Genomic DNA, 17544 nt, shown 5'->3' on the forward strand with positions numbered 1-17544 from the left:
ATTTGCACAGGCAGTTTCTTCTCCTTTCCAGTAATGTGATCTTTATGGAGCTCTGCAAGTGAAGGAATTTAAAGGGACTTAAATGTTGATGCCCAGTCCCATATCCAGGTGCACCTCTGAGTTTGGCTGTCTACATCCATTCTCTGCTATTGCTTCACTAAGGAATGGGCCTTAGCATGTTCTTGCCCATCACGCAAACTTCTTGTAGGGAAGAGTCTAAATGACCCTCACAGATGAACCGCCACTGTTTTACAAATACCTCCAGAACCATCTCCCATGATGCAGAGGCCTAGGGACCTTAAACAGAGGATTTTCAGCTTCTCATCACAAGTATCTGAGTTCCCCTAGCCACCCCTCTCAAGACAGAGTCAGGTTTTTTAGAAAGAGCTGTATTAGCAGTTTGGATTTCAGTTCTACTACCTACCAGTCCTGCGATTTGGGGACAGTTTCCTTTAGTTCTCTGATGTTAATTTTCTCAACTGCAAGATGGATAGATCAAAAGGCTACATGAGTAGATTGTATGCTGAAATATATTAGATGATATCATACATGCAAAAATAATTGATGCCCATCCTGGTGAACATTTAGAACTCAAACATTGTTAGTTTCTCTTTCCTCTGTAACTCTGTATTACTTTGGACATGTTGCTCCCTGTATCTGGTCTTTAATGTCACCTCCCTCAAATAGACACCATATTTTCCTCACTACAGTGAGAAATCAAGAGCACCAGTTTGGTGTGGGCTAGTACTGGGTGCAAGTTTAAATTTATCCCTTACCAGTTTCTGCCCTGGACAAGTTACTTAACCTCTCCTAACATCATCTATAAAATCCCAAAATATAATAGTGTGAGCTTTGTAGAGCTGCTATGAGAATGTAATGAGACCATGGATGCTCAGCTTCTAGTACATACTCCAAAATCACTAGCTCTTCATTGTCCCTGTATGCCTGTGTCACAAGGAAGTCATGGTTGCTGGATGAGATCATGGGCATTCAGATACTTAGAAAAGTTAGAGGTGTGAGAACTTTCTGGTGGTTCAGGACTTTCTTGCTGAGTTTGCAGCCCCGTTCAGTTAGTGTAATTTTTACATTGGTGCCATTCCATAAACATGACAAAGTCTTTTTTTGTTTTTTTATTATTTATTTTATTATTTTTTTTATTTTTATTGAGGAATAACATATATGTAGTAATGTAAATAAATATGAAAGTCCACATGTACAACTCAATGGGTTTTTAATATGTATAGCTCATGGATCATGCAACCAACAACCAGATCAAGATAAGGAACAATCCAAGCACACCGGGAGGCTCCTTCGTGCCCCTTTGCAGTCAGTCACCATCCCTCAAAAGCAACCCTTAACCCTTCAGTCACCAAAAATGAGTCTTTCCTTGGACAATATTTTTTACCCTTACTCTCTCTAGAATCAACTTAATATGGAAAATACTCTTTAATAACCTCTATTCTCTGAATCTGATCTTATCTGATTAAAATTAGGAATTGTATACTTCAGTGGTCCTGGGATCTCCCTGGAACCAACCCAAAACCTCCGTCTGACTTCTGGTCATAGACAGTGCTGACAAGTCCTCATGGCGTGCCCTACTCTGTGCTCTTTACCTGGAGGGAGACAAAAGCCTAGAAGATATGGTTCTACCCTCAGAGAACTTCTCATCTAGCTAGAGAAACCACCACTACCTGAAAGCAAGTGAGACCATGAAAAGCCTCTCCTAAGGGACAAGCTCATGTTTTGTATTTCTCAGCTCTCCAGAGACCCTGTTTGGTACTGGCCTCTCCCAAGATGGCTAGATTAACCACACTCCATACCAATGATTCCTTTGCTCTGTGGTCACTTGGATGTGGAAGCCTTGCTGTCTTGCCACCTGCTATTGTGTCATGTATGTCTGTGGGCTCTCCCATCTAGGATGTGGTCTCCTGCAGGCACATGGAGGGCAATCCTCTAGTGCTTGTTCCAAGATGCCTTTGATCAGGATGTGCGACCCCAATTTTCTCTCCAGGTCACTGTAGCCCATAAGATGGTGCCCACTCTGAGGCCAATTAGTAAGCATATTGTTGTTGTTCAGTTGCTAAGTCATGTCCGACTCTTTGTGACTCCATGGACTGCAGCATACCAGGCTCCTCTGTCCTCCACTATCTCCCAGAGTTTGCTCAAATTCATGTCCATTGAGTCAGTGATGCTATCTAACCATCTCATCCTCTGCCACCCCCTTCTCCTTTTGTCTTCAGTCTTTCCCAGCATCAGGGTCTTTTCCAATGAGTCAGCTCTTCACATCAGGTGATCAAAGTATTGAAGCTTCAGCTTTAGCAACAATCCTTCCAGTGAATATTCAGAGTTGATTTTCTTTAGGATTGACTGGTTTGATCTCCTTGCTGTCCAAGGGACTCTCAAGAGTCTTCTCCAGCACCACAATTCAAAAGCATCAATTCTTTGGCACTCAGCCTTCTTTATGATCCAGCTCTCACATCTGTACATGACTACTGGAAAAACCATAGCTTTGACTATATGGACCTTCGTTGGCAAGGTCCTTTGCTTCTTAATGCACTGTCTAGGTTTGTCACAGCTTCTTTTAATTTCATGGCTGCAGTCACCATCCTCAGTGATTTTGGAACCCAAGAAAATAAAATCTGTCACTGCTTCTATTTGACATAAAGCAATGGGACTAGATGTCATGATCTTAGTTTTTTTTCCTTTCTTTTTTAATGCTGAGTTTCAAGCCAGCTTTTTCACTCTCCTCTTTCACCCTCATCAAGAGGCTCTTTAGTTCCTCTTCACTTTCTGCCATTAGAGTGGTATCATCTGCATATCTGAGGTTGTTGATATTTCTCCCAGCAATCTTGATTCCAGCTTGTGATTCATCCAGCCTGGCATTTCACATGATGTACTCTGTGTATAAGTTAAATAAGCAGGGTGACAATATACAGCCTTGACATACTCCTTTCCCTATTTGGAACCAGTCAGTTTTTCCATGTCTGGTTCTAAGCATATGCTCATCACTATTTGCATTGTAAAAACATTGCTGTGCAGTATGGATAGTCAGGAAGCTTAAATTACTTTAAAAGATAGAATGGCCCTTATCACACTTTCTGGCATCTGAGGAATGATGGGTTGAACATAAACTGTTCTGTATGATTGTAAGCACATGGTACGGCAGTCTCTTGAGCAGATTGTCTATGCTTTATGGGAACAAAAGATGTTCTTCAAAAACTGAAGAATCAATCAGCAAACTACTGATGGATTGCAAGGAAGGAGTGAGCAGTTTTATTGCGCAGCTCTGTTTGTTTTTCCTGAGGATTTTAAATGAGAAAATGGCTAAAGCCATTTTCCTTACATGTTATTGCACATCATCCATCATTTTGTCTAGTTGCTAATTAATAACGTTCACCTCTGTCTAATTAGGGGCATTTTAAAGAATGTGCCTGCAGTGCAGGAGACCTGGGTTCAATTCCTGGGTTGGGAAGATCCCCTGGAGAAGAGAATGGCTACCCACTCAAGTATTCTTGCTTGAAGAATTCCATGAACAGAGGAGCCTGGTGGGGTTCACCAAGACTTGAACACAACTGAGCGACTAACACTTTCACTACCTGCCTCAACAGGGTGAATTTTAGCAAGTATTAATGAATGAAATATGTAACTGAGGCATGAAAGAGTACCTTCAGTATGATTCCCTCTCTGGAGGCTTCTTGGGTACTAGCAATAGTCTACATCTGAACTTGGCTGCTGGTTATGTGAGAGTTGACTTCTTCATTATTACTTACACTGTATATTTATATTTATATACATCTACACATATCCTACATCCTCTAATTTTAAAAAAGTTTTAAAAATTGCTCTATCTTAAAAGAAAATGTCTCCTATCTTATATGTATTCTGGTTCTTTGACAACTTGTTTGAAATTTAGGATATGTCCACTGGTTATGAAAAAAAAAAAACCCTTAGGATTTAATATATGGTTTAGTTATTCTTCTGGCTCAACTATTAAAATGAAGAGATGCTAGAATTTTTAAAGGAATATGCTCTTAATATAGTCAAATATATTTGATGATATGAACTAGTGATGAGCAAATTGTTGTTGTTGTTCAGTCACTAAGTCATGTCTGACTCTTTGTGACCCCATGGACTGCAGCACACCAGGCTCCTCTGTCCTTCACTATCTCCCAGAGTTTGCTCAAATTCATGTCCATTGAGTCGGTGATGCCATCCAACCATCTCATCCTCTGCTGCCCCCTTCTCCTTTTGCCTTCAATCTTTCCAAGCATCAGGATCTTTTCCAATGAGTTGGCTCTTTGCATCAGGTGGCCACAGCATTACAAAGTAAAAGATGTGTCAGTTCTATTTGAAGAACAGATTAGAATCTTGTGCAGTTAGTATGTTTAATGTCTATATGGTATAATATGTCTATATGATAATGTCTATGATGTCTTTATGATGTAACATATAGAGATTAATGTTTATATGATGTAACAGATCATGGTAGGCCCTGTGGTGAGATCATCTTTTAGACACTGAAGATAAGAACATACACATGATGAAAGAGATTGATGGCTCTTTGCCACATCACAACTGATTTACATCATTTTCACCTATATATTTCATAACTGCAAAAGTGAAGACTCTCATGAACTATGTCCATTTTATGGGCATATTCCTTTGCATTTTGAAGGGAAAGAGGGCTTGCGTGTGCCTGTTGATTTTATCGTGATGTCTTCTGACTCCAAAAATTCAGAGAGGAGGCGTGGGGAACATCTGCAGCCCCGTGAGGATCCCAGGAATGCTCATTTCTGTTGACGAATGCCTAGTCTGTCTTGTCCTGATATCAGTCTTGCCTTTAAGTTGTATTGGACTCAATCTCTTGCTTTACTACACTATTAAGGATATCTTGTGAAAAATAACAATTCTTAATCCCCTTTTAAACCCAAGTTTCCTTGCAGCATGGGCTACATTTCTACTGATGGGTAGCAGTGCAGAGTCCTGACTTGCACTTCTTACACATGAAGTTGACAGCTGCATTATTCCAAAACACATTCTCACTATGATGACTGCCAATATTTTATGATGACATACTAGGAATTCATTTGCAGCTGCCTACTGATATGGGAGGTATCTATATTCTTTAGTGAGTTAATCAGTGAAGTACATTTGTTGCAAGTGCATATAAGATGCTGAAAGGATAAATGCCTTATTTATTCTAGTAAAAATTAGAAACAACCCAAATGGTCATCAGTGGGGGTGATGGGGGATGGTTAATTAAGTTATGGTATAGCCATGCTATGGAATACTATGAAACCTGCCCCCACCAAAGAGAGTAGATCTGAATTTATGGAATGTGTCAGGCTCCCCATTAAGCACTTTATGTGCAACATTTTATTTAGCCTTCACAAGAACTCCCATGAAATTCCCATTGTATAGATGAGGACCCTGAGACTTATCCAAAGTCACAGGATTAGTAAATGGTGTAACAGTGATTAAATTTGAGTTCTATGGACCCCAAATTCACTTCCTTATTCAGTTACACTCTATTAGCTCATGGATGTCAAAGCTGTGTGTACTGTTGACTCCCCTCTCATGGAGATTTAATTTGAGATGACATTAGTTTGCATACATATGAAGAGACTCATGTAATAGTAAAAGTAAACATATCTAAGTGTCAAAGCTAAATGGCTTCTGAAGGAGATAAGTTTCCTGTACTTTTCATGGTTGAAATAGAATTAAAGAGCATACACCAAGATTCTGGCTATATGTTCAATCCAAGTTAAGAATTTTCACGTATTTTCAAGGCCATTACTCTGTTTAAAATGCCAAATTATGAGTAAAGTGAGAGGTCACACTTCTGCTCAAATGTATTTATTGAAAATGTAAACTGTCATTTATCTGCTTGTTTTTACAACTTTTCATTTTTTTAATATTTACAGATGGACAAAAGAGAAAGAAATCTTTGAGAAAGAAACTGGACTCACTCGGGAAGGAGAAAAACAAAGACAGAGGTAAAAGACAGAATGAACTAAAGCAAATGTGTCTTCCATAGAGCATACTGGTTGAATTTGCTGGGGTTTTTGAATTACATTGATTTACGTGGTTCAACTCTATTATGTAAACTGGATTTCTACAGTGGAATGCCATTAAAGGCTGTTTGGGTCTACTCTTTTGTGTTCAAGTGGCCCTGTACTGAATTGATGAGTTCAGTTGGTTAGAGCAAAGTATGATTCATGCCAAGTTCATGGTTCCAATTATGAAGCTGGCCAATTAGCAATGTATAAGAAAACCTGGGTTGAGTAGCCATGGATAGCATCTCTAACGCTAACCAGCTGTCTGGCAAATCTAGATAGTTAGGCAGGGCTAGTTGAATGAGAAAGAGTTTGGATTCGCCTACCATTTCTACTGGAAAGAAATAGTCTCATCCTCATGGTTAGTGACGATGGGCTGTTGTCAGTATTGTAATGTTAGATCCCAGCATGCTCATTTTTTTTTGCCCTGTGTGTTTTGGGAATGGTTGACTCTCTTCAGACTGTCCCCTTCCGTGGATATTTAGGAAACCAATAGTTTAGCCACTCTCTCAGAGGTATTTGTGTTCCTTTTAAACTAATATTCATTGAGCCTGCATAATGGGCACCTGGGCCCCATTAGCCCAGTACATCTTTTTGTGGCTTGATTCTACGTCTTCATATGAAATGACTGCTGAGTGGTGTGGTCATATGAGTGTATTTCCATTTTATGTGTCATAGTGAATGAGTGTTGAGTAAGGGAGGCCTTATGTCTTGCCTTGGAGTTCTTTTATATAATGATCAAATTTCTGCTTGAAAAGGCAATGAAAGGCAATGAAATCAAAGGTATAAAAATAAATGCATTGTGATAAGTATTAGACAAGACCTAGATACACCACTCATCCCAGACTCTACACCCATATCTTGAATTGTGCCTAAAGGGTCATGACATCTGGTTCTTGGACTAAAAAGAGATAAAGAATCCTAAAAGAACAAAAATGGTAATGATGAACCTATTTGCAGGGAAGGAATGGAAATGCAAATATAGAGAACAGATTTATGGACACAGTGAGGGAAGGAGAGAGTGGACAAATGGAGAAAGTAGCATAGACATATATACACTACCATGTGTAAAATAGATAGCTGGTAAGAAGTTGCAGGCACTCTGTGATGGTCTAGAGAGGTGGGGTGGTGGGAGGGGAGGGAGACTCAAGTGGGAGGTGATATATATGATATATATGTATGATATATGTATGATTATGGTTGATTTGCATTGTCATATGGCAGAACCCATCACAATATTGTAAAGCAACTTTCCTCCAATTAAAAGATAAATTTTAAAAATAAAATTTAAAACAGAATTCTAGAGAATAGAAAACTAGTGTTTTACTTCCCTTAGAGCAGGATATCTCTATCTTGGGACTATTGACATTTTCGACGGAACAGTTCTTTGCTGTGGGGCCTGTCCTGTACATTGTCTGAGATGTTTAATATAAGGGTCCCTGGTCTCTACCACTCGATGCCGGTACCACCACACCCAACCAGAATATCTCCAGACATTTCAAATGTTTACCTCCAGCTGGAGGAAAGGACATGAAAATATCAAGGATCCCTGCCCCTGACTGCATTGTATTGATAGAATAATTTGTGAAACCTTTAAACATTCCAATGTCCCCACCTCAGAAAATCTGACCCCATTGGTCTCTAGAGCTACTGGGCATGAGTCGTTTTATAACTACCAACGTGCACTTTCTAAGGGGAGAACTCTGGTCCATACTACTCATCAGGGCACAGTCTACCATAGCAGAATCTAATGCTAGCATAATGAATGCAAAGGATATTTACTCTTCTTCAGCTACGCATCATTGTCTGAAAAATTGTATTCTGTTCAATTAATTCATAAATTCATGCCCTTATATTTTAAATGAATATTAGTAGCCAGGGTAGCTTTTTTAAACTAGAGTTTTTACTCATCCTACTCCTGCCATTGGCCATCTTTATCTCATTAAGTTAGAGTAATCCTCGGTGTTATAGAGTTGTTGAAGGGATCATCCAGACTGATATTAGTAATGTGTTATCTTTAAAGTTGTTTATTCTAGGATGATGATATTGGTACTGGGATGTGAACACACATAATGTAGACTTGAGGTGATTCTTCAGAAGTGCCCATTCGTGTGAAGTGAAACAGAATGAGCATTTCTTTTTTTTGCAGATGTTTTAATTCCCTCATCAGAGGGAGATGTATGTGTGCCTCTCTATATAAAAAAAAAAAGCAGTAAGTAAGGGTTGGGCAGGAAGGGCCAGGGGAAGTAATCAACCAGTATGCACTGGGCTAGTTTACATTTTTCAGACCAAATCATATTTAGATATTATATAGGCTCACTGAAAATTTGGCAGTGTTGTATGAGGTTGCACAGGGTGCCGGCTGGGAAAAGGAAGGCACATTCTGGTGATTCCAAGGAAAAGATACGCATCCAACTAAGAAAAGAAATATCAAGATATATGGCATAAGAGGTGGTTGTGTTTGTTTGTTTGTTTGTTTGGTAGCTTTGATAGTTGAAAAGGTGATATCCTAGGCTTAAGTGAAGCTTAATGACATGGCATTTTTTTCTGACTAGAAAGTCCTGTGTATGTCCACACATCCATCACATGGATGTCCTGGGAACCAGGGTATGATCGAGCAGCGTGCAGGGCTCCCACAGTTGTGGTCAGTTCACATTGTTTTCTTCCATTTGAATATTACCATTTGGGTTCATAACAGCTGCACATGTGAAAAATGACAATCATTTGAATTCAAGAGTAAAAGAAGGAAAACAGGAAACTCTAAATGACCTTTTGGGTTAGGTCATCTAAAAATAGAGAGGAGAAGCTTTTTAGAATCAAATTGCTCTCCCAATAGAGTGACTCATTAAATGTTTCATTTGCTGCTATATTAATTGATTCAATCAGAATGATTCATGTCCTGTGTTTTGTTGAATTGCCTTAACATAATATACAGCAGATCCTGTGACACTTTTGTGTCCCTCCTGCCACTTTAAGCAGTGCCCATATGACTTGATTTCCATATGGAAACCAATTCAGGATTGATGCTGGTTCAGAAAACATATATTTTCATACAGAATACTTTCGAGTCCTTCATTTCTCTTGGTTAAATTACCTGGCATCCAAAAAGTATTTTCAACTTTCAGAACTTCAGAAAATTTTTCTTCTGCCAAAAAGAATCACTTTGGGAAAAAAAGGTTTAAAAATAGCTGCTTTGTTCCAGTTAATATTGTTCCTAATCAGAGCACAAGGGGAATAGGTTTTACCTTAGCCTAAGTCTGGGAGCTAGGTCCCCACTCTATAGGATATTTTCGGATGATGCCATATGTTTATCGACATAAACTCTGGTGATAGTTCAGGTCTGGCACCTTTCTTTATGCTGAAATGATATCATGCCATGTTTTATTGTCCCTCCCTGTCTATATGTGTTACTACATGTGAGCTGTGAAGTAGCCCTATAGAAGAATAGTTGATACAACTTCATTCTGTGTCATATTAAATAACAGTTGAAACATCAAGTATTTCTTACTACTCTTTAAATTAAGGAGGGATGGCTTAATGGTATCTTTGAAAGGACTGTCACACCGCAGTGTAAAACATGATCTTGGGTTGGGGCTGTGAGACAACAGTGGAGGGAGGAAGCCTGAATCCAGATGCCAGATCACTTTTTTGTGCGCCTATTTTTTTTTAACTTTTAAATTAGTTTTAATTGGAGGATAATTACTGTACAGTATTGTGATGGTTTTCGCCATTCATCAACATGAATCGACCATTGGCATACATGTGTCCCCTCCATCCTGAGCCTCAGCGCCCACCCGCCTCCCTACCCATCCCTCCAGATTGTCCCAGAGCCTGCTTCGGGTCCCCTGCATCATACATCAAACTCCCACTGGCTGTCTATTTTACATATGGTAATATGTATGTTTCAGTGCTATTCTCTCAAATCATCCTGCTCTCTCCTTCTCCACTGAGTCCAAAAGTCTCTTCTTTACATCTGTGTCTCCTTTGCTGCCCTGCACTTAGTTCTGGTGAAGGTAAGGTCCAGGATGGGACCGAGGGAGCTGGTGAAAAAAGGTGGCATGCAGGAAAACAGAAGGGGAGGAGGAAGTCGAGGAGATGTGAGAACAGAGAATCAGGTGGGTCATTTAGGTAGACATCCACGCCACCTGGGATGATGGTGGCCTAGGGTTCTGACTGCCAGGGTAGAAGAGAGTGATGAGCAGGGGTGCCAAGGAAGCTTGCAGCCTCAGCTTTCAGCCATGCAGTGGGAGGGAAGGATCTGGAAGTTGCTGCAGGGAGCTGAGAGACCAGCACACCACCTCCAGGGGCCCAGGACCACGGGGAGGGAAGGGAGACAGCCTCTGCAGTGAGGACGGCAGCAGATGCCGTCTCCTCAGGAAGCGCAGACAATAGATCAGAACATGATACACACTGTCCCTGGGCCCAGAACACTGACTCCTGGTTAATGTCTTTATGGTTTGCAAAACCCATTATCAATTTTATTAACAGCTATCAGCACAGAGTCCGTAGGTTCCCTTTTCCCCCCAACAGAAGATGTTTGAGTCCACAGATAAGCCTGTGCCCAGCACTTTATTTACACAAAAAGGAAGGTTTTGCTCAACCCAGTTGGGCTGAATCCTCAATTTTATAATAATCACATTTCGAGAAGCAATCATATTCAAGGAATCCTGCCGAGAACTTTCCAGCATCTAGACACTGAGACAAAAGCTCAGGGCATAGAGATATCTGTCTCTTCTCTCAAGCTTGTGAGAGTTCTCTGGAGAAAGCAATGAGAAATTAAAGAGATTAGATCAAAACACTACCACTGAAAGAATAAATAAACTCAGCCAGGGAAGAAAGCCTATTAGAGAGAAATAAAAATCTGTTACAGGTGCTGCATCTCTTGAATGGAAAGAAAAGAGAGAGAGTCATTTGGGGAGAATGACTTTATGTATTCCATCTGCTTCATTTGTATTCCATTATTCCAATTTACAAGTATTTTATTTTATTATTTTTATTTTTTATTTTTTTTTATTTTATTTTTTTATTAGTTGGAGGCTAATTACTTTACAATATTGTAGTGGGTTTTGTCATACATTGACATGAATCAGCCATGGATTTACATGTATTCCATTATTCCAATTTACAAGTAGAGCAGCAAACTTTTAGATATGAGAAATGAGATACCAAAGGAAACCATAATTCTTCTTTTTTGCCAAGGAGATTAGAAATCTCTAGCCGAAGCTGGTTGGTTCCCTTTATATGGATAAAATGTCTCGAAAAGAAATCAATACTCCTCATGTCATATTAAATCCCTGCTATGAATATGCCTACTTGAGCAGACACAGGTCACTTGATACATTTATCAATGACCTTTCTGCTGTTATTACTCTCCAAAAGTTTTTATGTATTCCAAATATCTATCAGCCTTGCCATACACATGTTCCTAGACTTGCCCCAACCTTTTTGAAGGAAAACTGATTATTCCCATAGACAAGATAGCACTGATAGACACAATAAATCCTGAGCTGCGTCTTTTGGTTTCTAATTTTGCTAGTAGTGAAAATGACCTTTTACCAGTAGTGACTATTGGATCTTACTATCCTGTCCACATTGATCCTCAAAACTAATGCCTAAATTATTTTTTGTACCATCATGTGCTGACTAGTTTGGTGATAGAGGGTTAGAAGCATCCTCTGAAAATCCAGAATGTGGAAGTTTTGATTTTTCACTTCAAAATAAATTGCATGTTTTGACAGAACAAGAGGTGCAGACTTCTCAAGTGCCATTTCTGCTTTTACTGCAGATTTGAGTACTAGCCCGGTGATGTTCAAGCTGTTGCTATGGATCAAAGAGGAAAACCTTTTAGAGCCTCTTTCCACCTGATTTAATGTTCGCCTTTTCAACCTTTGAATTGTTTTCCCTTGATCATTCTGGTTTTATTCACAAGGGTTATAAAAACAAGGGTGAGGCTAGACTCCAATTTCTGCTGCTAGGGGGTGTAATTTTGAGCCTCAAAGGAATAATCCATTTAATTTAATTATTAATGCTTTTCAGCATGAATTTAAAATATTGCCAATAAAATGCCTGGCCTTAAGGACTGGTGTGCTTACAATGTATGTGTATACAAATGGATTTACTCTAGAGATCCAGAATGCAACTGTCTGCATCTCCATGATGCTCCTTCCCCAAAATTGTCCTTCCTGGAAGATGTAACAAATTATATCCCGAGCCCTTCACCAGATAGTTGGTGGTGAGAATCCACTTCTGCGTGTGGCCAGGAGAATGGCTTGAATGTAGATCATGAGAGTGACAGCACAAACCCAGCAATTGGAGGCAGCATGTGGGGACAAAAAACACAAAGCAAGAACTGAACAAACTCCTTCCCCAGCTGCTCCTCTGCCTCTTGGGTTGTCATCTCAGGCGCTGATCTTTGACTTGGAACCTCAAAGTGTAACCACTTACTTGAATTTCAGGCTTTCTGCATCTCTCTCCTAACAGCCCGTGTGGTGGTGGTTAAGTCAATCAGTTGTGTTGGACTCTTTTGAGACCTCATAAACTATAGCCCACCAGGCTCCGCTGTCCATGGGATTCTCCAGGCAAGAATACTGGAGTGAGTTATGATGCCCTCCTCCAGGGGATCTTCCCGATGCAGGGGGGATAGAACTCGGGTGTCCTTCATTGACAGGCGGATTCTTTATCACTGAGTCACCAAGGAAGCCACTATAGCAAATGATAGACTCAATTATAATTATTTATGTATCTGTTTCTCTACTCCCTCACCCCACCCCACATTCTGAAGCCTGCAAGAGCATAATCCCCACTGCATAGCTTGACACAGTACATATAGGTATTCAGTAAGTGCCTGTTGAATGAATGTATACGCACAGTCTTCTCAGGCCTTGTCAGCTTTGGGGGTTCTTGAGACATCAATCAAAGACTTAAGTTTGTAAAATGGTGTACCTATGAGGGGGCTTCCCTGATAGCTCAGTGGTGGTGGTAAAGAATCTGCCTGCAATGCAGGAGACCCCAGTTTGATTCCTGGGTCAGGAAGATCCACTGGAGAAGGGATAGGCTACCCACTCCAGTATTCTTGGGCTTCCCTTGTGGCTCAGCTGGTAAAGAATCTGCCTGATGCTGGAGACCTAGGTTCAATTCTTAGGTTGGAAAGATCCCCTGGAGAAGGGAAAGACTACCCACTCCAGTATTCTGGCCTGGAGAATTCCATGGACTGTATAGACCATGTTCATCCTATCAGAAATGTCTCCTTTCTCTGTAAAGTTATTTCCTTTAAACATTCTTGAGATACATGGAGAAAAACTGGTAGCCTAGATTTCTAAAACCCTTGTTCTTTAAACAAACTGACTTTCTTTACTGAGATAGAAACTTTGGCCTCTCTGACAAACTCAAAAGTCATCTCCATATTTTGATGGATGAATCAGTTCTTCAGAAAACAGTCATTTGAATATGTCTGCCCTTCGATCTGCAACATGACTGAGAGTCTTCCCTGGTCTGCTCTTCCTCTGAAAGTGAATGTTTGTTCTTTTGATTCCAGAGTTCATCCCGCAGGCGTTTGGAATGCCCTTATCCCAAGTTATTGCAAATGACCGGGCCTATAAACTCAAGCAGGACTCGCAGAGGGACGAGCACAAGGATGCCTCCGATTTTGTGGCTTCCCTCCTCCCATTTGGAAATAAAAGACAAAACAAAGAACTCTCAAGCAGTAACTCATCTCTCAGCTCCACCTCGGAAACACCAAATGAGTCAACGTCTCCCAATACCCCGGAGCCGGCTCCTCGGGCCAGGAGGAGGGTGAGTTGGCCAGTGTTTTCTCTGACACTGAAGTTAGGACAACGGAAGAGTTCTAAGGTTGTTCTCTGAGTCTTGGCTTATGTGAAAACTGGAAATATAGTTTGTGTCCAAGTATCTGTCAACAACCCCATTCAGGGAGAATTTGCACTGGCCCCGAGACACATGACACACCCTCACAGCCTTTCCCCGCCCCTTTCAAAGGTATTGGGTGCCTCTCCTTGGTTACCCATGGTATTCAGAACATTCTACAACGTCACCACTGATCCTGCTCTAGTGTGATCTTCTGTTGTTACCAGAATTTCCTGTGAAACTGTGAGGCTTGAGGGCAGGGCCAAGTGTTTTTGTTAATCTCTTCATCTCATCTAAGAACTATGCCTGGCTACGAAAATTTGCTACTGGTCTTCATAAACAGGGCTTCCCTGGTGGCTCAGACAATAAAGAAGCTGCCTGCAATGCAGGAGACTCAGGTTTGAGCCCTGGGTTGGGAAGATCCTCTGGAGAAGGGAATGGCTATCCATTCCAGTACTCTTGCCTGGAGAATCCCATGGACGGAGAAGCCTGGCAGGCTGCAGTCCATGGGGTCGCCAAAGATCGGACAGGACTGAGCGACTAACACTTACTTACACTTATTTCATAAACAATGAGATTTTTTCTTATCAATAGGGCATGGTTTTTTTCCCCCAACATAACTGTAGAAACACACACACACACACACATCCTCTTTCAAATCAATACTGTAATAACATGGTAGGTGGTGCTAGTGGTAAAGAACTCGCCTGCCAATGCAGGAGACATAAGAGACATGGGTTCGATCCCTGGGTCAGGAAGATTCCCCTGGAGGAGGGCATGACAACCCATTCCAGTATTCTTGCCTGGAGAATCCCATGGACAGAGGAACTTGACGGGCTGCAGTCCATGGGGTCACGAAGAGTCAGACACAATTGAAGCAACTTAGCATGCAGCACACAATAATATGGCTCCATTTATTAAGTGAGTACCATGTTCCAGGCACTGTGCTATTATTTAGCACTTCAGATTTCACATTTCAATCCAGGAAAGCTGAGTTTCCAAGCAAACTGGTTGATGATTAGCTGAATCAGGAGATAAATATCTCTGAAACTTCCTGGGTCATTGAGAGGTCTCTCCTTTTCCTCTTGCCTGAAAGCCCAAATCTTTGCCATCTCCAGCCATCAACTCCTACCCTAGTTAAAACCCCAGACACTTCCCAGTTAAAATCCACAATTGCTCAGTCAGCCTCCAACATTTAGAACCTCTCCAAGATTCAGGGGTACCTGAGCTACCCATTGCTGTTTCCAGGGTTTCCCTATGTTTAAAACTGAAGAAATGACAGCATCCAAGAATATTTGAATTTGCATGATGGAAGTGTTCTTCCAGTCCCATCATAATCTCTCAGACTGTGTGTGTAAGTCTACAAGGCAATGACACCAAAATGCCATGTATGAGCTTTCTGAGACTCTAGAACCCAGGCAATGAGCCTCCCCAATGCTCTCCCCTCTGTCCAGGCCTTGCTAGGACACCAGCTGCCAACTTCTTCCTCTAGGTTTCATCAAAGAGTGGGTGGCCATACAGACATCATTGGTGCCCTGTGCCCTTACCCTTAGCTCTTACCATTCCTAGCGTGCCAGCCCTCTTTCCACCTGTCATTAACCTCATCTCTTGGCTGGAGGCTCTCTCTGATGGCCAGAGACACCCACCCATGCAGGTGACAGCCTGCAAGTAGCAAGGCATTAATGTCACCTCCCTACCCCTACCAGAAGTTGTCCTTAATCAATGACTCTGGAGACGCGTGGTAAATACTTCAGCTCCCTCACTCCTTAGCAGGAATAGCTCTGAGGTACATGACCTACATGATCATCCAGGTTCCCAGGGAAGTTGGGCTCCAGCTGCCCACAGGCTTGTCACGGGCTTGGCGAGGCTCCCTTCGCTGGCTGCCTTCACTTCCCTTTCTCATTTCCCCACTCCCCTACAGCTGTCTCCTGGGACTGTTCCCCTAATAAAGCACATTGTGCCGCTTCTGGGGAAAACCAAACTAAGACTGTTTGTGGAATCCTATTTTAATCTACTTTCTAGAGCCATAGTTGAATTGTTTTTTTTTTTTTTAATTCACAAGCATTCTCTGACTTTACCTCATTCATCAAGTATGTGATTTTTTTTCTTGTTTCAAGGAATGAAGTGGTTGGGTCAAACTATTTTAATTGTATGTTTGCCATCTCTTGTCTTCCATTTGGAAAAAGTTGTCTATTGTTGAAATTGTAACTGTCAGTACCTTACCCTATGTCGTGAAGGTTTCCTTTTTCAAAAGGTGTTTGGTTTTTTCCTTTTAAAATAGAAACAGCACAATTAAACAGTATAATTTCAAGTGGGCAAAAGTATTTATTGGACAGCATTGGGGGAAGCAGTTTTTATTTTCTCCATCTGTCCTCTTTGTTCATGTCTGTGTATAATTTGCAGGGTGCAATGTCAGTGGATTCTATCACCGATCTTGATGACAATCAGTCTCGACTGCTGGAAGCATTACAGCTCTCCTTGCCTGCTGAGGCTCAAAATAAAAAAGAAAAAGCCAGAGATAAGAAACTCAGCCTGAATCCTATTTACAGGCAGGTCCCCAGGCTGGTGGACAGCTGCTGTCAACATCTTGAAAAACATGGTAAGCCGACTTGTGTGTCAGCAATCAAGTACTTGCATGTATTCAAGCATTATTCATTTAAACACCCAAATTCTATATTCATTTGATCAGGCTCTAGGTCAAAACTTCCTTTGTGAAGAAAGTTTACACAGTGTTGGCATAACCCCAGTAGGGATAAACAAGATATGAGGTGGGGATAAACTTGATGATATTCAAACTCCCTAGAGCCAGAGAGTCCTCAGAAGTGACACTGGAGACAGGAAATTGAAGGGAGGATAAGGTATGTTGGGCTGGGTTATCCTCAGGACCTCCTTTAAACAAAGCAGAGCCACTTCTATGTTCTTTATATGTTGAGGTTACTCAAGGCTTCCTTTAAAAGAAAGAATCAACTTCTTAAAAAAATAGATCAGAAAACCATTCCTTAAGTGAATAGAAAATATGTACTTTTGGACAATAGTTTTCTGTATTGTTATTTGCAATTTGGGGGAAAGATGTCCACTTAAAATTTCTTCATAGTGCCCCTTTTGGCAACTCAGTTCAGTTCAGTCACTCAGTCGTGTCCAACTCTTTGTGATCCCATGAACCACAGCACACCAGGCCTCCCTGTCCATCACCAACTCCCGGAGTTTACCCAAACTCATGTCCATTGAATCTGTGATGCCATCCAACCATCTCATCCTCTGTCGTCCCCTTCTCCTCCTGCCCTTCATCTTTCCCAGCATCAGGGTCTTTTCAAATGAGTCAGCTCTTCACATCAGGTGGCCAAAGTATTGGAGTTTCAGCTTCAACATTAGTCCTTCCAATGAACACCCAGGACTGATCTTTAGGATGGACTGGTTGGATCTCCTTGCAGTCCAAGGGACTCTCAAGAGTCTTCTCCAACACCACAGTTCAAAAGCATCAATTCTTCGGCACTCAGCTTTCTTTGTAGTCCAACTCTCACATCCATACATGACTACTGGAAAAACCATAGCCTTGACTAGACAGATCTTTGTTGGCAAAGTAATGTCTCTGCTTTTTAATATGCTGTCTAGTTTGGTCATAACTTTC

General features: G+C 41.1%; 1 protein-coding gene across 5 annotated transcripts in view; it reads left to right on the forward strand.

Moving 5' to 3' along the window:
- ARHGAP6 (Rho GTPase activating protein 6) overlaps positions 1-17544 on the forward strand; it is a 511877-nt gene that overhangs the window by 446034 nt on the left and 48299 nt on the right. For all 5 annotated transcript variants that reach the window (XM_070464131.1, XM_070464130.1, XM_020911576.2 and 2 more), the window contains exons 3-5: positions 5925-5996; positions 13591-13847; positions 16320-16515. In XM_070464131.1, coding sequence (XP_070320232.1) covers positions 5925-5996; positions 13591-13847; positions 16320-16515 — 525 coding nt within the window. The remainder of the gene's footprint in view (positions 1-5924; positions 5997-13590; positions 13848-16319; positions 16516-17544) is intronic.

Source organism: Odocoileus virginianus, unplaced genomic scaffold (assembly GCF_023699985.2).
Source record: "Odocoileus virginianus isolate 20LAN1187 ecotype Illinois unplaced genomic scaffold, Ovbor_1.2 Unplaced_Contig_16, whole genome shotgun sequence".
Classification (NCBI taxonomy): Eukaryota; Metazoa; Chordata; class Mammalia; order Artiodactyla; family Cervidae; genus Odocoileus; species Odocoileus virginianus.